Source organism: Pleurodeles waltl, chromosome 6 (genome assembly GCF_031143425.1).
Source record: "Pleurodeles waltl isolate 20211129_DDA chromosome 6, aPleWal1.hap1.20221129, whole genome shotgun sequence".
In the NCBI taxonomy this organism is placed as follows: Eukaryota; Metazoa; Chordata; class Amphibia; order Caudata; family Salamandridae; genus Pleurodeles; species Pleurodeles waltl.
In genome coordinates, this window is record NC_090445.1 from 1577612369 (window position 1) to 1577636454 (window position 24086).

The following is a 24086-nucleotide window of genomic DNA, read 5'->3' on the forward strand; positions in this document are numbered from 1 at the left end:
AGGACAAGTCAAGAATGTACAGTAAAAGAAAAAGGATATAGTTATGTTACTGAAAATGTTTGAAGTTTGGAAATACCCTATTGACCGAGCAGCAGATAAAAAATAGTATGCTTCTAAAGACAGTCCAGCATTGAAACCTCTTGGTGTGCATGTGAGCAGGATCCAACAAAAGCAGTCGTGCAACTTTCAATCTCAGCTCACAGTTCTCTGTTTTCTTTCGTGGTTTACCAAGTTTGAATTCGGACCACCTCCCACTGTGTGTGCTGAATATTTGGTCTCTGTTTCGGTGTGGGCTGTCTGACCGGGCAATGCCCTTGTAAGTTTCAGGGAATCCAGTCAGCTGTAACTGTTGATGTGCTTCCGCAAAGCCATCATTAAAACACTTCAGAAATGCATGTGATTGGTAAGAATGTTCAATAGTGGTGACCTTTTTTCCTTTTTTGCCACATTTAATTGTTACCGGTAATGTCTCCATGTGATTTCTGCTAATAGATACCAGTAGCCACAAGCTCCCTATAACCAGCCCATGGCTACCAGTGCTAACCATGCCAGTGTGGGATATCCTCCATCTTAACCAACAAAGCACTGTGGTAATACATTTGCAAGGAACGGCATTTCCACAGTGTTTTGCTGGCACATAAATGGGGGATTTAGCATGCTTTACAAGAGTGCTGTTCCAGATCCCCTTTCCCGGACGTCTGAGAGGAAAGCCAACCTCTGCGTGGTCTCTCAAATTAGGGGTCAGAGAGTTTACCTAGTCCATGCTAACTCCTCAGTGCCCTGATCCTCCACTCAAAAGTCGGCGACCCTGGTGACACCACTGATGGCTCGAGCCAGTGATCAAGGGTCTTCTGCTGCACTGTCTTCCCAGTGCTATCAGTGTTGATGACACTGTAAGGCCTGGAGATGTCTGGAGCTTCTTGGTGACTCATGGTTAAGGGATCTGACCATCTTCGCTTCGTGAGGTATTTCGCATGAAGCTGCACCACCACTGTGAGGTTTACACTAGTTCCAATTCTGCTCCTTCATAGGACAGTAATTGAATTCTTTTATCAACACTAAACATTGAAACACATGAGAAATTGAGGCCCATCAAATCTTTTGGATTGGATTCCTGTGAGGCCAGTAAGAAACTCTGGGCAGGCACAGGATGCCATCAGTGGGAGTCAAGGGACCTATCTACATAGTTCCTTGAGAAGGAGCAGCGTTCATACAAGTGAATAGAGTGGCAGAGCCTCAGAAATGGATGTCCCTAACAAGGAACAAGGATAGTGACTATTCCTCATAGTCAAAGTCTACACACAAATACACCCATAGCTACTCAACTCACAGTCCCTCTCACTCACTCAGCCATCAAACTCAGCGCAGCAGACTGTAAGAACCAAATGTGACCCACTGATGGCACTGAAAGGTCAACCGCTATGCCACAGGAAGGGGCGAGGCTGCCAAGAATCGATTATATGCTTCTATAAATGACAAGGGAACTTGTTTTGAAAGCAATATCTTAAGCTACCACCAGCCATGAGCGTAGTAGTGAATGTGTTCATAAAGACACACATGCAGCCTGTGTAAAGCATTACCAGCGTCCCTTCTACAGTGGTAGAGCTCCCACTAGGTTCAAATAGCTTGAAAAATGATGTAGTCATATGGATATAGATCTTTTGCAAAAAAATAAAAATAAATGGAAACAATTAGTGGTCAGATCTCCACAAACGGTCTGTGATCATTACACCATTATTTATTGCTATGCCTACAAAAAAGTCACCAAACCTCTGACCCTCTTATATTAACCTCCCAAAAGACCCCCGGAAGGTAGGAAAAAACCCCAAATGACTTGTCACTCAAATAATCGCACTTCACTCTATATAATCTATAAACTCTAATATTAAGCAAAATCCTCCATGATTTGTGCTTGCATTCCCAAGGGCTGTGCCTTCCTTAGCTCCTTAGTTTCACTTTTTTTCATTGCATGTGGCAAGGATGGGGCAGGTACCCTACAACAAGGTAAGTAATCTGAAGACCCTTCCTTACCTAACGAAGCGTTGCCTTGATCCACAGTTAATTTCCTAACTACAGATCAATTAGATATCTTCTGTAAATGTTGGTGGTTTATAGCTCAAGGAGGGTTGTCCTTAGGTGGTCTATTTGATAAATATCCATCATGTTTTATACTTGGCATCGGGTGCACATCTGCACACCCTGATTAGCTGTATGTTGGTTGCAGGTGTTTTTTGATCCTACCCAAGGATTCCAGGTCCGGAAGGGATTCACACGATTCGTACACTTAATAGAGCATGCAAGGGGACATCCAGATGATCGTTAGCGACAGAAGCAGAGAGAGGTTTCCATGAAGTCACAAAACATCTGAGCTGTAATGGTAATGTGTGGCTTAATTTAAGACAATTTTCAGTAGTGAAGCATAATAAAGAAGACGTCGGTAGAAATAGGCTGTTTTTTTAAAATACATTGTTAAAAAGAGTTCCAAAGAGATGCATTAAACTAAAAAATATATATTGCAAAAAAATATTAAGTACCTAGGAAAGTGACATAACGAGGTTCATTTAGAGAGAATGCTATGGTAAAGTGGTCTTTGGATGAACTCCGGAAAAAAGTAAAAGAGCAAATACATATTTGAACAAGCATTTGCAATGCAACGGGTCTCGCATTTCTCCAAGTTAGAGCTATTAGCAGTTGTAAACTCCCAACTGGACTTTTCTTGCCTCATTAAATGGAAAAAATAGCAAGATCACGCTGCTACAGTTCATTCGTAGTGAAACCTATCGGCAGAAGTGCAATTATCTACGTAACCGGCAAAAGTGCAATTAACTATGTAACAGGGTTGATGTCATGCAAAGCGCTCGACTTCTGCCAAGTGAGATCGTGCTGCGAAAAAAGATAAAAAGTAGTCCACAACCCGGACGGAATACAGTGAGCCTCGTATGCTTTCAGTACTTGGTCGCTGTGCTTGAGGAGGGCTAACCACCAGAAAAGGCATGACGTATGCATGCCTTCCACTAATGAAAGCAAGCAGATTTTAAAAGGCAAGCCCATGAACCAATGAAAGACACTGACGTGATATGGACGGGGCTCCAAGCCCTTTTCTAACTACTAAAGCATCTTGCAAGCGATACGCATGCGCAAGCGCATGCTAACGCAGGCTCGACCCTAAAAATGTGCTGGTTTTAGCTTTATTAGAGGCAAGTTTTTTGTGTTCTGATCGTGCTGCCTCTTGAAATGTACAGTGGGTTAAGCAAATTAATGGAAGGCACAGGATCCAGACAGCTTTTATATAAAATTGACTTCCACAAATCCACAGTGTAAAGCAGCAAAACACAGGTGCCATTTCTCCAATGGAGCCTGAAAGCGCTTTCAAACTTTGGTGATCTTGTTTCTGATCAACTTGTACTGAAGTTTGAATAGGGCAGCCAAAGAGATGTTTAGAGGTCTTGCAGGTGATGACAAGGGTTATTCTGTGACCAGACATTAATTGAATGAATTCTAGAAAATGTCTCAGGATTGGTCCACTATGATCCTTTTGGAAAACATGATTTTCGAGGTTTACGCCTCCAAAAGGGGAAAGGAAGACTTTTTATGATTGTTTTCTAGATAGAGTGAATGTTGATGTTATTAATTCACCTAAAAAGTGCACTTTTAGAATCTGAGTACCCGGCTTGCAAAGTGGCCGGCTCAGGCTTGATGAAAACTGCCCCTGGCCTCAAGTGGCCTTCCGGGATCACTGTTGGTATCATCCTTACATCTCTACTGTGGACTTTGCACATACCTTCCTAGATATTATAATAAATCCTCACTGATCAAACAGTGCTTCTCTGTCTCATTTGTGCCAGGGAGTTCGTCTGGATAAATCATAAATCTTGCTGTAATGTTAACCACAACACTCCAAGTCCATGTCTGTCCAGATAGAGAAACCATTCACTCCATGGTTAGGGTAATAGAATATGTTTTCATTTAAGATAGTGATAAAAACTTTGCCCTAGAGGATTACATATTTTAAATTTCGTTTCAGTCAGGACTTAGTTTTCAGTTGTGAAAAACGTTATTAAAAGTACCCTCTTAAATGTGTTATTCTCTGAAAAGGTAAAAGAATCGCTCCCCATGCATAGCTGTTTTTCCCCTGTCGTACCTTACCCAGCTGCCAGTCCAGTCAAAATATTGTTTCCTTCATGTTTGAAAAGTGGCCCAACTGCATTACTTTAACCAAAGATTACACATCTGTTTCAAGACCGCTCCTGCTCCCCTCAACTACTTTTTCCAAATCTCTGCAAGCACACAAAACACATGAACACACAAAACACATGCACACATGAACACACATACACCTACACCAGTCTTCTCAAATCCCTCTCTTCTTCTTCCTGCTGTTTCACCCACTGTTTCTCCTCTCTCTGTCTCTGTCATCCACTCCCTATGTCTGTCACGACTTGCATGTTGCTTGAGCCTGGAGTCCGCTGAATGAGTGACGAGGTTCTTGTTCTTGAATGTTCTGCCTTGGCCCAGATAGGGCGACTCTTTCTGGTAGCCACAGTGCTGCAGGCAATAGGAATGCCAAGGGCAGTCTGTGTCCTTTAGAAGTAGTTCCAGAGGGAATAAAACACTAAAAAGGGGAAAAAAAACTCAAAAAGGAAAATCCTGGAATAGGAGCAAAAGATCAGTACTTAGAATACAAGACCAAAAATGAACAGGAAAACACTGGAACAAAAAGCGTAACCAGTATCTGACGCAAGGGAGAAGGAGCAAAGACACCATCCAACAGGAAGTGTTGCAGCGCAAGGAGGAAAAGAATCACAGCCCTAAAATACCCATAGAACAGGAAGCGACCAGCAGGAAGTGCAAGGACACCATATTGGATAGGGAACAATACATAGAAAGCAATGGACAAGGCACCAAGGTGAGTAGGGAACCAAGGTATGCTGGGAAGAGAGGGGAATAATGGGAAAAAGGAAAAACATAAAGGGGAGAAAAAACGAGGGCGACAGCAAAGAAAGACACAATAGCAGGTGAATGGGGGGAAATGCTACCCGTCACTGGAGGTGTGCCGCGCCAGAAGGAAACAACGCCCTATGCCCAATTTGGGGCCTCGAGTACTGCAGGAGAGGCTGGGGGCGCGTGTTCGGCTCGTGCCGTGCGCCGCGGCGCGACAATGTCTCTCCTCCTCTTTCCCTCAAAAGAGCCAACTAGAATGCTTACCTAGTACTGACAACATACATGTTTTTCCACAAGCTCGAACGAACTCCTTATTAAAGTGCCACTAAAGCAACATCTGCAGAAGCCCTATTTGTGAGGCATATTAGTGCAGGGACTCCTGTTTTTGAACCGACCCAGACAGCACCCATGATAGTCTGTTATGTAAATAGCTTTCATAAATATAGCTAGGGTTGTGTTCAATGAGGACTACATGTTGGCTTTTAACTAAAGTTGAATCTAACAAACACCAAATTTCAGACATTCACCATGTTCCATGTTTGTCCAGACAAGGCATTCAGTATTACCCCTAAATGAAATGTTAACCCTTTATAAAGGCTAGGCAATTTTCCCTGAAACTAGATTTGCAAACGAGCTTTGGGATTTTAAATCAAGCTTCTAATTTTACCTCCCAAACTAACCCTTGTCCTTTGAAATCTAGCTTATCTTTTTTGGGTGTGGTGATCAGGGGTTTAAGGATGTTTGATCATAACTCCCAGACACTGCCGTGCCCCAGCGGGTCCCCTTTCCAGTAGTCAGTCGAGTTAAGTGTTTGGTTTTAGGTGCATACTCCAGCTCTGGGCATCTTTCTAATCTGAGTGGCAAGCATAGAGTATCCAGAGACCTTTGTATCTTGTATAGATTGTAACATCGCTGCTATTGTCCCCACTAACAAGAATCTAAAATGTATAGTCAAGCTTTGCATTCTTGTGGCTTAGAAGTTTAGAGCGCTCAGGTGTTAAGGCTGACTATCTTCTTGCAGATCTTCAGGAACTAGGTGAAGTCTCTGCTTCTAAGAACTTTTCTTGGGAGTTGAGTTTATGGGGTGGCGTTGCTGTGGGTCATTTTCCGTTAGGCTTTTGAGGTTTGTGTTTCTGGACTGTTTACTGTTGTGGATAACACTGATGCATTTTGCTCTTGTTATTGCAGGGCTTCGCAACCATTTAGATTTTATTTACATACCTGACTTGTGGCTCATATGACTGGCACATGAGTTTCATATTGACAGGTAACCACTTGCATTGGACCCAGGATCACTCAAAAAGAAGCATCTTCCTAAAACACAGGACTTTTAGGCATGCTTTCAGCCTTGTGAACAGTGGGCACAGCCGTTGCCTTCAGGGGTGGTTCCCATCTTACGCTATTCATGTTGGATATTTCTTTTATTCATGTTGCTAATGCACAGCCACAGTGCTTTCCCTTCCTTAATTACAGGTCTAACTGTATGGTATCTGGAACCGTGCCAGGCTTTTCCACCCCCAATGAAAACCTCCCTTGTCCTAGATGTTGCCGCCACCCTCTCTGGGGCCCCGTAAGGCTCTTAAGTGTCTTAACGTGCCAGCGCCGTCCCACAGGGCATCATTGGCTTTTCTGCTTTCCTAATGCACAGATGTGATTGCTCGGTAATGGCTCACTGCCTCTTATTGGGTGGGCGCACACTGAAATTGTTCTTTTTCATTCCTCCATGCAGGCCAGGAGCTTTGCCGTCTGCTTATTCTCAGCAACGGATTGGGTCGGCGACTTTTTGAGGTAGGTGGACAATCTGAAAAAGATACAAATGTAAAATCATAATTATTTGAAGGAGGTTTGTTTTTCTGTGCTATTTTGGATGACGTTATTTGGGTTTATTCCAAACAGATCTTTTGCTCTTAGGCACCTGATTTTGGTACTTAGGGCTGAGAAACCTAAAGAGGGGATGTTGAAGGAAGCTGGAAAGAGCAGTGTCATTGTGGATCACAACATCTCTGAACCAGGCACAGCTTAGGCTTTTTTCGAGGCAGAACTGGTGATCGCTGGCACCACTGACTGGCTGCCTGTTGATGGATACTGTAAGGTTGGCTGCAGCCACGTCACAGAGACCAGAGAGGCATGCTGGAAAGTCCTCATGCATCTCGCTTGAGGAGGTCAGTTGGTGGACTCTGTTTGATGGCCATTGTGGGTCTGCCTTCCCAAGGGTAAGCATAAATAGGTCTCCCTAGTAAGGCTAACACTGAACAGGATAATGTTAGGGCTCAAGGGACGCCCGTCTTCTTGTATGTCCCTGTATTTGTGGGTCTGTCTAGTGAGAAGGAACTGCCCAAGGATAAGAATAAGAATAATGATTGTGAAAACTGCCCAATGACATGGTTATTGTCAGGTTTGCAGTACGATTTGACTTGATATAACCTATGGTATGGTATTATTGCTGATTAAATTTCATATCCCTATGACTCGCACCAGGACCAGAAAGGGGGAAACCCATACTAAAAAAATCATCAGTGTTGGATGAGTGAAGCACAGTCTTTGGAAAAGAGACCTATTCTCATGACTTTCTGCAAAGTGTTCATGTTAGGGTTTGATCTTTGAACAAGCATGTTTGCAGCATGCCATCTTCTAAAGAGCGGAGCGGCCGCCGCATCAGGACAGTAAGAATTTTTGAGCTATCCAAATGTCTTTTTTTTTTTTAAGAATGAAGGCATAGGCCTGAAGTCATCATATACCAAGCTAGGACGAGCTCTGAATTTATGGTGGCCCATTCAAAGATGAGCAACGTTTGTTTGATCTGTGCCATGTGAAGTCATGCACCACTTTCATTGGATATTTCTCCCATGTGTTATGTCATTGCCACAACATGTAGAGCTTTCGCCTTGTGCCACAGACTGACAATGACATATGTCAAGTGCAATTTAAGATCAAGCATGCATTTAATGTGTTGAGTGTGAGAGCCTGCATTGCATTCACTGTAAAAACACACACAACATTATTTATGTGCCATTGAAGAAGATGCATCACATTTATTGTATGGCAATCGAGGTCGTTTTGTGTGCTAGGCTATATTATGCTGTCCTGTGTGATTTTGCTATGCTGTCATTTGTAGAGAGTACATCTACCCTCTTTATGGCACCATATCACTTTTGGAATCCGGTTCTCATTTATTGGTTTTGTTGGTTACTAAAGATTGATTTGTTTGGTGTGTTCTTAAAAATGGTTCATATCAGGTAGTACACAAATAGGATGCTCTGATTCCATAAAAAGTAAATAGTGAACAGATGTGTGTACCTAATAATTTTGCCATGCACCTCTTGCCACTGAAGTAACGGATTTCCATTCCTCGGCTGGATTAGACTTTTCCAGACTGACATTGCTAGAAAATGGTGTAGCTCTGACGCAATGTTTTGGAAATGTGGTTGTGGTTTGTTTAAGCGAACTTCTTCTGAATCATTCTGAGATGTACATTTGTATGGTGAATATGATAAGTTGCTGAATTGGTAGCACTTTGCCATTTACACATCTTTGGTGCTGTATTGTACTCATGCAGGTGTTTGGCAGTCTGTGTAACGTGTTGTGATGGGGAACAGCGATTTATAATTATAAATGCATTGTTGATGGTTTGTGCTGCTGTTATAAGTTCGATTATACCAGCTTAATATGAAACCATATCAGTGTGTGTGCTAAGGTCTATGTAGTGTTTATTTGTGTGGCTTGGATGTATTTCTTGGTTTCAGATACTGTTTTTAACATCATGATAGCATTTATTGCACACCATGCAAAGACATAAACAACATGCATTGACTACATTGCATTCATTGTGTAATACAAGCTGCTACTCACCTATAGTGTATACAAATATTGTCCATCTGACTAATGTGTGTTGGGCACAAAAAGGGGGTCATTATGACCCCAGCGGTCGGTGTTGTAGTGGTGGTTGTACCTCCAACAGGCTGGCGGTACATACCACCATATTATGACATTAGCAGTTTGGCAATTCCTTCCCTGGCACTGATAGGGGTCTCGCCCTCCCCCCTCCCCAGAGTCCTTCCCCACCCTCCTCCTCCCAACACCCACCGACATATACACCTACACGCACAGACATACACACGCATACATACACACATACCCACATTCACCCACTCCGGCATACATCCATGCACACACACATCCACACACACTGACATATATACAAGCATACACACAACACAACATACACGCACACTCACATCCATTCATGCACCCACGCATTCCACACACCCACACCCGCATGCACGCACACAGAAACATACACACACACACACACGCAACACCCCCACAACACCCCACCCCCATCCCCTGTCGGAGCACCCGACTTAACTGCCTGCAGGGGGTCCTCTGACAGGACACGGGATGGGGCGCTGCTGCCAGCAGCAGCGTACGCCAGCAGAACACTGCCGGCCATATCATGGATCAAGATACGGTCTGAGGCGGTCTACTGGTGCGGTGCTGCTGCTGACAGCTGCGCCACCTTACCGCCGTCCGCCGCTATGAACGTAGCCGGAATTCCGCCAGCCTTCTGGTGGAATTCCAGCTGCGGTCATAATATGGCGGTTGGCTGGTAGCCACGACGACGGTCCTTTGGCGGATGTCGCCGTGACGGTAGGCGGCATTTAATGCCTATGTCTTAATGAGGGCCAAATACTTTTTCGTGAGTGGAAGCTTTCTTATGGGCCGGCATTCGTGAGAGATGGCCAGATGGTCCGCACAGAGTACTGCATCCATTTAGAAAGCAAACTTTCCAGTGTTTAATTCTTAAAATAAACAACATTGATGACAGAGAAGTCAACAAAATATAGAGTTTAGAAAGCTGGACTAGGCATGTTATGACATTTTAGGAAGAAAAACATATGAACCCATGATATAACGATGCAATACATAAATACAAAATTGGCAGCAAAAGGTTTAATTGAAAGGATCCACCAGAAGTATTTGCTGGATTTTAGTATGCTGTAAACTGATGCAAGTAGCTTGCATGACCATTAGCAACATGCATAAATCTAAAACTAGGTACCGGTTTGTATTCAGAACTTTAGTTGGTAGGATAAACCTTGAATCCAACTTTAAAATGCATTGCATAGAGCACATTTAAATTATAACCTCCATGTTGTCATTCTCAAAAAATAAGTAGGACAAAACAAAATACACTGTAGCTGGGGATTTCAGCCAGGAAATAAAACTTAACAAGTTAAATCCACTTATCCTTCAAGAAAAACTGGTAAAGGGTCGACCTATCAATGTCCAAATTTTGAATTAAACATTGTGGAGGAAAAATAATGATGATCGAGGGAAGGAAGGAGTCATGGAGGTGATGGTTTCAAAATTATGATTAACGTGCCTGTTACGATATGTAGAAATTCAGGCTGAAGGTAACAGAAATTTACAAACATTTCCGAACGGATACCTACCGCCAGTCAATATCACGCCACACTATAGAGATCATCATGCAGTGCTTCTTGTGATGATTTGTAGGCCATTTACAAAATTGTGCTGCATGACTGGCCTTGATGGTGAGCCTTTTTAGAGGTCCTTGATTACCTGACTCTGAGATTTAATTAAGAGGTGAAGCTGATGCCTTACTTCATAAGGCTACAAGAGGACTCCATGTTATATGGGAATTCACGTTACAGTCCTCGGCATTCTCTTAACCTGTTGCTTTCAGGTAGTTGCATCCCAGGTCCATATTATTAAAGCCAATTGGACTAATACACATGAAACTGAAGATTTGAAGAGGGAAAGCCTTGAAGGGAACATGGTGTGTCTGATCTTATTGCCATCTAGAAACCACATGGCACAGTGAATTTTGATTCTTTTACTGCAGTAATATTTCTGTTCAAGACAAACTTATTCTGCTGCATACTTCTAACCACAGATTCCTCTCCTTTCGAATATCTCCAGGCACTAGAGTGGATCTGGAATATTTTCAGCATAGCCCCTCTGCTCCATCCCAGAAGTGACAGCTGGACACATATATAGGTGTTACCCAAGCAGATTGTAGGGACTGCTGCAATCAAATGTCTGTAACAAATCCCCACACTTGGTGTCTGGTGTATTACGACTCCAAGTCATGCGATGAGTGTGCCCTGATGCACCTGAATGTGGCTCAGGAATGTAAAGCCAAGCTGTATGTCACCAAGCAGTGCAGGAGGTCACATTAGGGCCACTTCTGCTCAAAGTCATGGAAACGGACCTGTTCCTGCTCTCATGGCTGATCCCACAGTAGGTCATCGTTGTGATCCAGGTCTTTGAGTAAGTCAAAATCTAAAAGGAAACACAAGAAGTTTAAGTGGGCCTTGTCCCAGTCTTGCTACTCTCCATCTGAGAATACGGGGAAACGTCAAGCTGACCTGTGGTCTTCCTCCTGGCCGCTTAGCTAGTAGCTGATTCAGTGGCTAATTCCGATGTATTCTAAATTCCTTTGTCCTTCTGTGATGTCACAATGATTTTAGGTGTTTAAGGAGGTCATCCTCTGCATCATCAGCACCTATCTGGCTCCAGATGGCGTGTCTTCAGACCCATGGGTCGTTGGAGCCTCCAGTCTGGTGGCAGCCAGTGAGTCCGTTGTTGGCGACATCTGTGCTTCTTGAACCTGCTTCGGGTTCAGCTCCAACTTCTGAACCAACTGCACACCCAGCACAGCAATCCATGACGGTTCTTGCCGTGTCTGTACCAATGCTGCCAGTGGAGGATAATAATCCCACTGTCCTGTCCAACTCTTAACCGAGTCTGTCTCAGTCAAAGCCACTTTCTGACACATTGCCAATGCACCCGGGTCCCATACACTCTGACTTTGATAAGACAGTCTCTTTCCGTAGGAGTCTAACCCCAGTGCTTCAGTCTATTCCAATCGGACAGTACCCAGACCTGGCCAGCTTTTGGTGAAAATGGCTATACTGGGGATGAATTCTCCCTGCATTATAATGATGCTAATTGTTTTCTGGACCTACAAGAGCCCACTGAGCTGGACACTTTCCCTGACACAGGCCTGGTTTCTCTCCCTGACCCTTCCACAAAAGAGTTTTCTTCATTTTCCATGCTCATTAGAAGGGCAGCTGAATTGTGTTTTCAGTTGCTGTTCGTTGAGGTCAAAAGCAACGTGAAGTGTTACAACCCGACAGTGCACCTCTGAACCCTTACTGGCACTCAACGAAACTCTGACTTACACCCTCATGGACACTTGGGCTAAACCCTGTCCCTGCCCACCTGTGAACAGACAAGTGGCATGCCAATACAGACCTGGTCCCGGTGTCCCTGCCCTCCTGACACAGCATCCTTCCCCCGACAGTCTGGCAGTTGAGGCCTCCATCAGCAGGATGATTTATCCTACGTTCTTCATCCCACCTCACCCTTCAAAATAGGAGAAGGTAGTCCATCATTTGGACCCTTAAAGAGAGCTTAGCTTCTACACTGATGTACAAAAGATCATTGGGTAAACAATCAGCTTTTTGTAGGGTTTTGTGGGGCAAAGAGAGGCAAGGCAGTGCATAAGAGGCCCTAATATAGGTGGATAGTCCTCTGCATCAAGATCTGCATCTTTGCCAAGAAGCAGCCTGTGAAGGATTGAGGGCTCACTCCACTAGGGCTAAAGCAACTATCACCACACTACCAATTGAGCTGCCTGTTTTTAATATTTGTCCGGCTGCTACCTTGCCATCTCTGCACATCCAGGTCTGATGAGAAGGGCATTTTGTCCATTCAGTCCTAATGGACTTTTTTGGTGCAAGTCACTTCACAGACTCCCCACGAGAGGGACGTACTACTTTGGTAGCTATTCTAAATGATAGGAAAGTGCAGTTACAAGTATCCATCCGAAGAACAAGTTAATTACCTTCAGTAACGATATTTATGGTGGATACTCTATATAACCACACATTAATCACTGCCCTCCCCTGTAACCACACATTAATCACTGCCCTCCCCTGTTCTGTGCAATGGACTCTTTTCATCCTAAGAGGTCCCAAATGACCTGCATACTGGCACAAACAAATGTCTTTTAGGCTGTATGCCTGAGGGTGCGGACAGTATCCAGAATGAAACTAACACCGATGCATTTGGGTGGTGATTGACTGCACATCCTGCTATCACTTTCTGGGCAGAGCAGAGTCAACACGGAGCCATACAGTGTCACCCAGTGGCGTGCAAGGGCTGTGCTGAAAATCTTCTGGATCCAGTTTTGGCACCTGGAGATACTCTAAATGTGAATAATCTGCCATTCAATAGAGTATCCACAAGGCACCTCATTACAGAAGATAAGTAACTTGTTCTCTACTGCAGTGCCCCTGGTATTTTGCTCTGACAGCTTTTAATGAACATCCTAATGTTTCTGACACAAGTTTTCATTCACTTCATTTCTTTCCTGACCCCCTGGGTTCAGTGCTTCTCTCTTCTCAACCCTCCTGGATAGCTGTCAAATGACGCTCCATTTCACAGTGGCGAAACAAAACTTGCAGGTCCCCCTGCAAAAAACTTGGAGGGAGCCCTCCCACATTCCAAACTCAGCCTGGAGCTCTTAGGCCAGAGGCTCTAGCTCGCCACAGTGCGTGAGGGGGCCCCCATGGAGCTCCAGCCTCCCTCCACTACATGCATTGCGAGGACTATTGTTACACCACTGCCATTTCACTTACATCCATTTGCCATTTCTTGGGTTTCCATGCTTAAAAGGATGTAGTCCTGAGTTTATTTATCTTAACATCACAAACAAGCATTGGCAAAGCCAATAGTTTCCGCATTTGTCTTTTTTTCTTTGTAACTGTCTTACAAATATTAGAGAAACGTTATAAAAACATTATTATAACATGTTTCTAATATTTGTAAGCCAGTTACATAGGTAAAAAGACAAAGGTGATACTCTAAAAAAGAAGACAGAAGACAGAACACGACAGAAGACACGACAGAGGACAGCCACGGTTGAAGACAGAACACGGCAGAAGACCAAAGTCAGAAGAAGACAGAAGGTGTGAGAAGGCAGAAGGCGTGAGAAGACAGAAGAAGAGAGAAAATGGAAGAAGAGAGAAGACGGCAGAAGACAGAAGGCGTGAGAAGACAAAAGACGTGAGAGGAGTGCAGACGTGAGGAGACATATGGCTTGCGGTAAAGAAGACAGAAGACGGTATGCAGAAAGAAAAAAGAAGACAGACAGCAAAGAAGAAAAAAGACAGAAGAAGGCATTGAAGAAAGAAGATATCAGCGAAATAAGAAGATGGCATGCTGGAAGAAAAAAGAAGACTGCAACAAAGAAAGAAGACAGAAGATGGCAGCGAAGAAAGAAGATGTCAGAGAAGAATGAAGACGGCATGCAAGAAGAAAAAAGAAGTACCTTCAGTGTTGCAGCCCATGGGAAGGACACTGGCCAGTGTTCAACAGGAAATGACCAGAAGGAGTACTAGGTCCACAGGCAACTCGAACTGCAAGATTGGCGAAGAAGACTACAGGAAGTGACATGAAGACGATGTGCTGGCCAATCCGAAGCAGATAAATCAAAGCGACTTTGGAGGAAGCCAATGGTAAGTTCAGGTAGGTAAGGGGCTGGTTCCAAGCCCTTTTTACGTTTTTTTTCACTAACCAAAGATTTCACAAGTGCATGTGAAAGCAAAACTCAGAAAGGACTGTCTTAGGCACAAAGGCATATGGACAATCCCTCCTTTTACTTATTTTTCTATCCACGCACTTTTAACTTTATTGTGTACATATCATCTTCATCCTCATCGGTATTTAATTAGAATTAATAATCATAAAAGTATATTAGTTATAACATAAATAGTAAATATCAAACAAATGCGCATTATAGAAAATATCTATTTACAATCATTAAAAATAATATTAACAAAATCTTAAAATGCAAATCTGCAACGCCACTTTTGATTCAAATATCACGCATAACATATAGCAAACACAGTATCTATCTATCTATCTATCTATCTATCTATCTATCTATCTATCTATCTATCTATCTATCTATCTATCTATCTATCTTGGCGAGAGAGGACACTGCCACATGTATGCAGCTTTGGAGTACTGCAAATACAACATACTGCATGTAAACAATGAGACAGCTTGAGATCTAGGCTTGTTCTTTGAGCACTGCCTTGACTTGTCTTAGCAGATCAAGTGCCATTTCCTCATAAGGGGAGTTGCTACATGCTGTGGAAATTCATAATTTTATTGTCTCTTACCAACCGTGGCGCACTTCCAAAGAGCTGGAAAAAAAATAATGAATTGATAGGGTTAAGCCAACGCTTCATGTAACCACTCGCAATTGCTCTTGGCACAATCTTATGCAACTGATTTTACATTCCTGCACTTAGAGGTGCAGCCATGGAATGACACAATATACTAAAGTGATGTTAAGAGGTGCCTTCGGGATAGAAGTGAGGATAAGCACTGGCTTCCTCTACTGTTGCGTCACGTGCCCTGCAAAAGGGTGGTGCCATTTCATGGAGTTCTCTTGGCACAGTTCCACACTCAGTGGTGGAAAAAGAAAAGAATCTAAGATGGTGGACAGGACTCTATCTAACTGCAGATTATTCACATTTAGCGGGCATTATTAGACCACAATCAACATCGTATTCAAGCCCCGCTTAGATTTATGCTCTCCAGGAGTAGAAAGATATCTCGCAATGCAGCCCTGCAGGACCCAAACACTGGATGGCATTTTTTTGCACAGCGTGTAAATCTAAAATGCCTTTATGCTCCAAAACCATTATTACATGTAAGTAACTGTTTTATTTTATTACTGTGCATTGGGTGTTGTGCTTAATGCTGTGAGCAAGGCTCATTGATCCCAATTATATAAATAGATGCTTTCAGAGGAGGGTGGCAGATTATTGGCATCAGGGAGGGTAACTCTCCTACTCCCCCTGCCTCTAGTTTTGCCACTTGTTTCAGTGAGACTTGTGTGCCATTCCCCACTTTGCCACTTGTTTCAGTGAGACTTGTGTGCCATTCCCCACTTTGCCATTTGTTTCAGTGAGACTTGTGTGACTATGAGGGTTCACAGAGGCCAGGAGGGGTGCTGTGGACAGTCTCCGGGTGGTCAATTGATATATGCTATGCGATAGGAGAGGATATGACCAATGGTAGGAGGTACTGTTGGGATCTCTTGCAAGGCTTGGGGAAGGCTTCTTATTATGGCAGAACCCCGTCTGCCCGTCACAATAAGGCTGCGTGATGGCCTATTCCCTACAGAGGGTGGCAGGAGCCATATTCAAAGGCTGAGTGCCCTAATTTGTAGATTCTCCATGTGTGAAAAGGCAGGGGCAAATTAGAAATCTGAACACGAGTAAGGTGAGAGGAGGAACATATTCAGTTTTGCAGTGCTGCAATTGTTTTACTGCAGGAAAATATGAAAAACATATACACTGGGCATAGTCCTGCCTGTGATCTCTCCTCCTTTCCCCAACTCTAAAATGTGCCTCATTCCTGTACCACCTCCTACTAAAATTGCCCCTTTCTGGTCTGTGTGAGAGAAGAGCATGAATGGATGTTGCCATGGTCTGTTGGTCAACCTAAGTAAAAGAAGGTTGCATTGATATTTGTTATGGGGTAGCTGTCACATGCAATGAGTGCCTGCACCTTTACGGGTATTTCTGTGAGGAGGCGGTGCAGCTTACTAGGTGCTTTCCGCCCTGTGCCTCATGAAGCCCTCACTACTGCACTTGGTTTGTCTTCAAGGAAAGCTTGCATAACTTCTGTCTCTGTCGTACCCATTCATTGCAAGGACGACATATTGTTGCTGTCAGTGCCAGATCTGATCTATGTAAAAAACATATTGATGTACATTGTATCCTGTAGCCTGGATGATCTTTGTTGTCCTTTCTCAATTTTAAGTGAGGGACCATCGCACCTGCTGCCGCCTGTGTAGTTCTGCGCGTCTGCACTTGCTGTGTGTCTCTATGTGAAGGTTGTAGTTCTGCCGCTCCCCCAGTGTCTGTACTGTCTGTAAGGGACACTTCCAGCACTGATACTCTCAATGTACCACTTCTGTGTATTAACATAACATGTCCTGTTCTACTATTTGCAGTGTTTTATTGCTACTGGCTATTGTGTGATGTTCTGTGTAGTAGTTACTTGTGGAGACCAATGCTGAAGCTATTGGGTCTGTCAATGCTTCCTTTCTTGTCTGTTTCAGAAAGGACTGGGACCAACCACATGCAAATCAGTCAAGACCCTGCAAAATATGACATTTCCATCCCCAATTGTTAGACCACGGTCCTTAGTGGGTTTCAACAATATTAGGGCTCATCTGCGAAATACAGCTTGCCATGGTGTACAGCAGTGGTTCCCAACCTTTTGACTTCTGTGGACCCCCACGTTATCATTACTGGAACCCGGGGACCCCCACTGAATCACCATTGGAATCCTGAGACCCCTCACTAAGTCATTACTGAAAGCAGGGAACCTAAACTATTTGTATTATTTAATTTTCTAAGCAGTTGCAGACCTCCTAAGGAGGCTTCGCGGACCCCCAGGGGTCCCCGGACCACAGGTTGGGAACCACTGGTGTACAACAAACCCCGGACCCAGACCAGTGATATAGAGCCTCTGAAAAAACAAAAAGTGAGGAATGTGTATGCTTGAGGTAAAGTGTATACACACAGGGAATTCCATGGTGTAGGATACGATTCCGTTCTTCCCTAGCTTGTCTGTGCTATCACAGAAGCGTATCAACTAATTGTGTATCTTACTCCAAATTAACCCTGTCACGATTGAGTACACCTAAGTGAAAAATCAAAACTGAGTTAATAGGAATCGAGAGTACAGAAGTTTGTTGACACTGTCTTGCTTCGCCACGAAAGGAGCACAGATGAGAATAGCAAACTGGTTGTGGTCATGTTGCTGCATGTATAAAAACCAGTTTTGCAGTCTTTGTTGCAGCGGGTGTATACTGAGTGTGATTAAAAACAGCATCCTCCATTATATTTTAATAGGTTAACCTGTCGGAATTTAAGGGGGTAAAAAGTCCCAGAAAATGGCAGCACCAAAATCTGGTTGATTTAACACGTTTTAGGGAAAATCTCATAATAGGTCCTAGTTATTTATTTCATTTGATCTTAGTTTTTACTCATAAGGTTGTGCCAACAGTTGGCAAAAGGGGCAGACACAAGTTCAATCTCCAGCACTGGCAAGAAGAGAAAAAGCATTTATGTTAAGTAGACACTCCTCTCAACATGATCAGTTTCATGTATTTGGTTTTTAATGTATGGTAGAATTTGCAGAAAAGATGTAATGCATAGGTGTTTTCAGCAATATTCCTTCACATGAACAGTGCCAATATTCTGATTGTAAAAAGTTACTGTTAATCCAGGAGCATGACAGGGGTAATCAGTAAGGAATAAGGCCAATGAATGCCTCATGGTCGCTTAGTTCTTCAAAGTTGATCGCTAGTAGCCTAGCCATTGGATCTGCTTCTATCAGATAAGGAAAATAACATCCTTGATTATTCCCTGTTTTTAGCTCGCTTTACTGTTAGTTCATGTTGACTGAGATAGTAGCATCGGTGCCCATTTCATGTTCTCCTCTAAAAAATCAGATGGGCAAGTTCTGGTTAATAACTTACACCTTTTCACATTGAGGGACACCTACGAGTCATCATAAGAATGTTTTCTCTGTAATTTGTAAATTGGTAATGGGAGAATCGCCTTACAGTCCTGTGCTGTAGGATATAGCAAACTGTAGCTTTTCATTATAAGCCCTAGAAACAGATTTGTTAAAAAAAAACTGTTATTGGCCAAATCCGATTTTTACTTGATCAGACCAAATGAGTGAGTCATTAAATACCACACCCAAATATACATTTTCAGTACTGTTTTAAGAGCCCCTGGGGAAAATTGTCTTCTATTCCCTTATGTATTTTGGGCCAAGGAACATAGCTTCCTATTTAGTGGTGTGTGTAATAAAATCCTTTGTTAGATGTGAATGCAGCATATCCTTTTTTTAGGTTGTGGAGGCCTCCTGGAGTTTGTGACATTAGAGCCAAGGAATGTTCTCCCACCACTCTTGGTCAGTCAACATTTAAGATCTCTTGGTTGTTCGGACAGTAGTTTGTACATAGGTTTCTTATGGATACTTCTAATTACAAACGTCTCACCTTGTGATTACCCCAGGCACCAGACTGGATCCAGAAACTCACAAAGCAGTGATCCTGCCTCGGCTCCACACAACTTCGTTCCTGCTGAAAAATACCCATGAATGCTGACATCCATTCAATTCCATCCATTTCTTCAGACACAGATTCAAAGCTCCACTCCTTTTCTTCATACCTTGAAGAGATTTTTTTCTCACCATTTTTTTCCCCCTTAAATTCATCCAGTGTTCAAGGGAACATCATCCTCTGGGCATACAGGGTTTAAACTTTGTTCGTTCTTTTGAAAACATATGTCTGTGACAGATCCCCACAGGGGATTCTGGAATGGTCGCTTTGTACAGCTAAAAAGATCCCCATTTAGGAATCTTTACCCTGGCTCTTCCAGTCTGCAGTGAGGATGCGGATAAGCTTTTAAAAGAAACTGACATTGGCTTGCATGGTGGTCCTTATATTTGGCTCTGTTTGTCACTTCTTAGTGGAAAAAAGTTGGTGCGGGGCTCAACAGCATCACCTATTGACATGGAGGAGCACCATTTTTTCAGTTTCAGAATCGACTATGGTACATGGGGATATTAACAATGCGATTAGATAGAATATCAAACGGAAAGATCATTGCTTTGTAATTAAATTGGGGCCTGATTCAGAGTTTGGCGGCGTGGTTACTCTTTCACAAAGGTGACAGATATTCCATCCACCCTATTACAATTTCTATAGGCTATAATGGAAATGTAATACAGCCAATGAGATTCCCGACAGGTTTGTGATGGAGTAACCCCCTCCGTGAAAATCTAAATTAGGGCCTTAGGCCCTGATTCTGACTATGGCGGGCGGCAGAGGCCGCCCGCCATAGTCCCGCCGACAAATGACCGCACCGCGGTCAAAAGACCGCGGCGGCCATTCTTACATTTCCGCTGGGCCGGCGGGCGCTCTCCAAAAGAGCGCCCGCCGGCCCAGCGGAAATGCCCCTGCAACGAGGATGCCGGCTCCGAATGGAGCCGGCGGAGTTGCAGGGGTGCGACGGGTGCAGTGGCACCCGTCGCGTATTTCAGTGTCTGCATGGCAGACACTGAAATACTTTGTGGGGCCCTCTTACGGGGGCCCCTGCAGTGCCCATGCCATTGGCATGGGCACTGCAGGGGCCCCCAGGGGCCCCGCGGCACCCCCTACCGCCATCCTGTTCCTGGCGGGAGACCCGACAGGAACAGGATGGCGGTAGGGGGTGTCAGAATCCCCATGGCGGCGGAGCGCGCTCCGCCGCCATGGGGGATTCTGCAGGGCGGCGGGAAACCGGCGGGAGACCGCCGGTTTCCCGCATCTGACCGCGGCCGAACCGCCGCGGTCAGAATGCCCTGCGGGGCACCGCCGGTCTGTCGGCGGTGCTCCCGCCGACCCTGGCCCCGGCGGTCTCAGACCGCCAGGGTCAGAATTACCCCCTTAGTCTTTATAAGCAAGCGGGGCTCAATGGAACCTTTCCCTAAACCTCTACCCTTCTCGCAGTGACAGGGTGTTCATTTATTTTTCCTCTGGCCGGCAGTTTACCTTCCCTTATGAGTTTTTTTAGGGTCTTCTAAAAATCTGCAAGAGTTTCTTCTCCACTTCCATTTCATCTAGGTTGTCATTGATTGATACAGTAGACTGAATCCAATGCAGTTGTGATATCCAATATACTCAAGCAAAATCTTCTCTTCTTGAATTGAATATACTTTGCAGTTAATAGGTATATATTTACACATTGTGTAAACATTCCTAGTCCTACCTATCTGTCCATCTATCTGCCTTCTTGCCTTATGTTGCCTCCCTTTCCATCTATCTTTGTAGTCCTCTCCATCTCTCTATCTTTGAGGCTGTCTCTGTACATCTATCTTTGAGGGTGTCTCTGTACATATATTTTTGAGTCTGTCTCTATATATCTATCTTTGCAGTCCTATCTAACGTTTTGTAATAAAGATTTACAGGAACATTACAAAAAAAGCATTGATAAAGGCAAGAGGTTGCCACCAATCTGGCTTTGCCAATGTTTGTTTTTAATGCAGAGTGAAAGAAGAATCTAGTACATTGTTTATTACAGTTGCACATTCTGGGCCCTTCCATATTGTCCTTAAATAACCTGTTATTTTGTTTTAATCAGAAGACCACTGAACACCTGTTGGGATGGGTAAAGGTTGTTGTACTAGGTAAGCGGCTCTTGCCAGTCCTGTCATTTACCAGGAAAGTATATCAGCTCAATTAGCAGAAATAAGTAGTAATACTTGGATCATCGTGCTGCAGGTCAGGCGTATTTAAGCAGACCGCGTTTATAAATGAGCACCCAGTTTGAGCATCTCCCTATTGTAAATGAACATCGCCTTTGAGCAGTGTCCTTGCATAAATGAAGTGCCCTTTACATAATCGAGAAGCCTGTTTATTAATTGGACAACCTACTTGCACAATTGGACACTCCAGTTCCATTATTGAGCAAACCTATTTCCATACATTTGCAGCCCGTTGAGAATGGAGTTCGATTAAATAATACTACTGCCATCATTCTGTGCACCAGCACGAACATAGCTGAGCTGCCAACTGGTATATATAGGCAACTGTGCCAACATATTTTAGCCGTTCCTATAAGTTAGCTCAACAACATTTTTAGACCATTGTTTTGTGGCATGGATATTTTGATGAGGCATTGGAGGAGTGGGAACAATGACCTCATTATACTCATTAGCACAAAATTTTAAAACTGTTATTATTTAATTTGGCACACGGTAGATGATGGGCAGTACCAGATGATCTTTTTTGCACAAGCATTTGCTGTAGTCAAAATTGTATCTCCAGCAGCAGAGATGTAATGCACTTGGGTAGCATGTCAGGGAGTGAAAGATCGGATCAAAGTTATATTAAAATTGCCTATTTTATTTGTATCATGTAATTATAAATGTATTTGTGTCGTTATTTATTTATTTATCAAACATAACATTTTGGCCACAGATGTTTTACAGGAGAAACCGTAGCTCTACATTGAATGCATATAGGGTGGTTAACATTATGCCAAAGTGATCGTAACTGATAGTGATGAAATGCTCCATTTAATTGGAAATTGTTTTCAAAGACAGTGTGATTCACACCTAAATAAACCTAAATAAGTAATTAGACATTGAGGAATGAAATATACATTTATGCAAAGGAGTTGACCATGGTCATTCAATGCTTTCTAGTTGGAGGAATAACCTTTCAGTGCTTATTTGATCCATTGGAGGGATGGGGTTGCCTGAATGTTTGTAGTAACCAGTTCCAGTGAAGTGGGTGTACAAAGTAAAAAGAGAACAACTTAGATGTGGCTAATAGTGGCTTGGATGCCAATAAGAGACTCAGGTTAGCAGATGTTTTGTTCTGTTTGGATTGTAGCAGGACAAGACTTGCTGTCCGCTGATTTGAATAGAAGCATTTGTAGCGTCCGTGTGACTTTGTTGTTGACCGAGAGCTAGACAGCTTCAAGACAATAGGATGAAGTAGGATTATGCTTCAGAATATTTTACAAGTCTCAACTAGCGAAGTGTGGGACTTTGTTAAATTGGTTGAATGTATATTGGGGAAGGCCCACTGATATCCTGTTACAAGAGTCTACTAGACCTAATACTGGGGAGCTTATTTTGTTTTTTCGTAGTATTTAAAAGGGTGTTTGGGCAGATTTAGTGAACGAATGGTCAATATTTCGTATAGAGCAGCGTTAGCTGTATTAACTATGAAGGATTCCACTTTAATAGATTGACTGAAGAGAGGAGCAATATTTCTGGCTGAAGAGGCAAATAGAAGAGGGTAGGTTAGAGAGAAAGATGCTGATGAGAGGGAGCGTACTTCTCCACTTTTCAAGTTAATATAATCACCCAGTGATGGATAACAGTAAGTGGCTCAAGGGTGGGTGGAAAAGTGTGACATGAACAGTAGATATGGGTTAGTGAAATAGGGACTGTTGGTTTTGGATACAATTGTTCTGTGATTTTTTGGAGGGGTAAATATAGACTTTAAACTTGAGGAATTAAACTTGAATGTGCTTTTTGAGGGTGACATGACAGAATTGCTTTGGAGAGGATGACATTGGCTTGTGGTTGTTTACGAGTGAAGCTAGACTCTTGTTTACTTGAGGAAACAAAGATCGCTGTTATTGTTTGTGAGACTTGTTTACTTGAGGGAACAAATATCGCCGTTATTGTTTGTGGGACGTAGGGGTTAGTTGTCATATTTTGCAGGGTGAAATTAGGCTGTCAAAGTAGAAGTGGCGGCGGTCATTGTTGGGGGTGGAAGACGTTGGTCCTATGATCCTTTAAAACATGAGGTCGAAAGTGGTGTTTGGAAAATAAAGTTGAGCTATGATTTAAAGGGGTGGTTTGTTTGTGGATGTGTGCGTACATATTTGAGCTAGGATTGTTTTAGCAAGGGCTCAGTGTGGTAGAATGATGAGGATTGACGTTAGGTTGTGAATGTAGTAAGGAAACATGGGTTGAGTAGAGGAAATCGAGGGTGATAGTCTGTGGAGAGAATGGGAAGCGGTGGTTGTGTGTGGACAGGTTGGGTTGTAATTATTTGGATTTGAAGTTTGGTGTATTTAATGAAGAGACTGGAATTCGATTGTCCAGAGGTAAAGTTTGGGTGTGTTTGGTTATGGGGAGTTTGGCTCGTGGGAGAGCATTATGTTTTGTCACAGCTGTTTAGGGATCTGAATGTGTGCTACTGTTTTTCCGGCCAGACGTTAATATGTGTAGTTTTACTGCAGTCGTTATTTTGTTTGGGTAAGTGGGGTGACGTTTAAAGGAATAATTAGGTGAAATGTGGCTGTTATTTTTTGGGAGAGGTGTGTTGAAATTGAGTTGTTTCGATTATTTGAGGTGGTGGTTGACTCTGATTGCTGTGAGGATACGTTTTTTGTTTGGGTTGGACCCTAATGTTTTGTACATTTGAGGTTAAGCAGATGGGAGCTGTAACTCTTGACAGGGACGTTCAGATGTAACGTTTCGCACTGAGATGAAAAAAGCCGCTTCCT

General features: G+C 43.3%; 1 protein-coding gene across 4 annotated transcripts in view; it reads left to right on the forward strand.

Moving 5' to 3' along the window:
• Nucleotides 1-24086, forward strand: part of LOC138301162 (discoidin domain-containing receptor 2-like) — a 367128-nt gene that overhangs the window by 178812 nt on the left and 164230 nt on the right. For 2 of the 4 annotated variants that reach the window (XM_069241348.1, XM_069241349.1), the window contains exons 1-2: nt 2241-2377; nt 6671-6729. In XM_069241348.1, the coding sequence (XP_069097449.1) occupies nt 2375-2377; nt 6671-6729 (62 nt within the window). In that variant the 5' untranslated portion in view covers nt 2241-2374. Of the gene's footprint in view, nt 1-2240; nt 2378-6670; nt 6730-24086 lie in introns of those variants that run through there. The other 2 variants (XM_069241351.1, XM_069241350.1) reach the window with 1 other exon arrangement.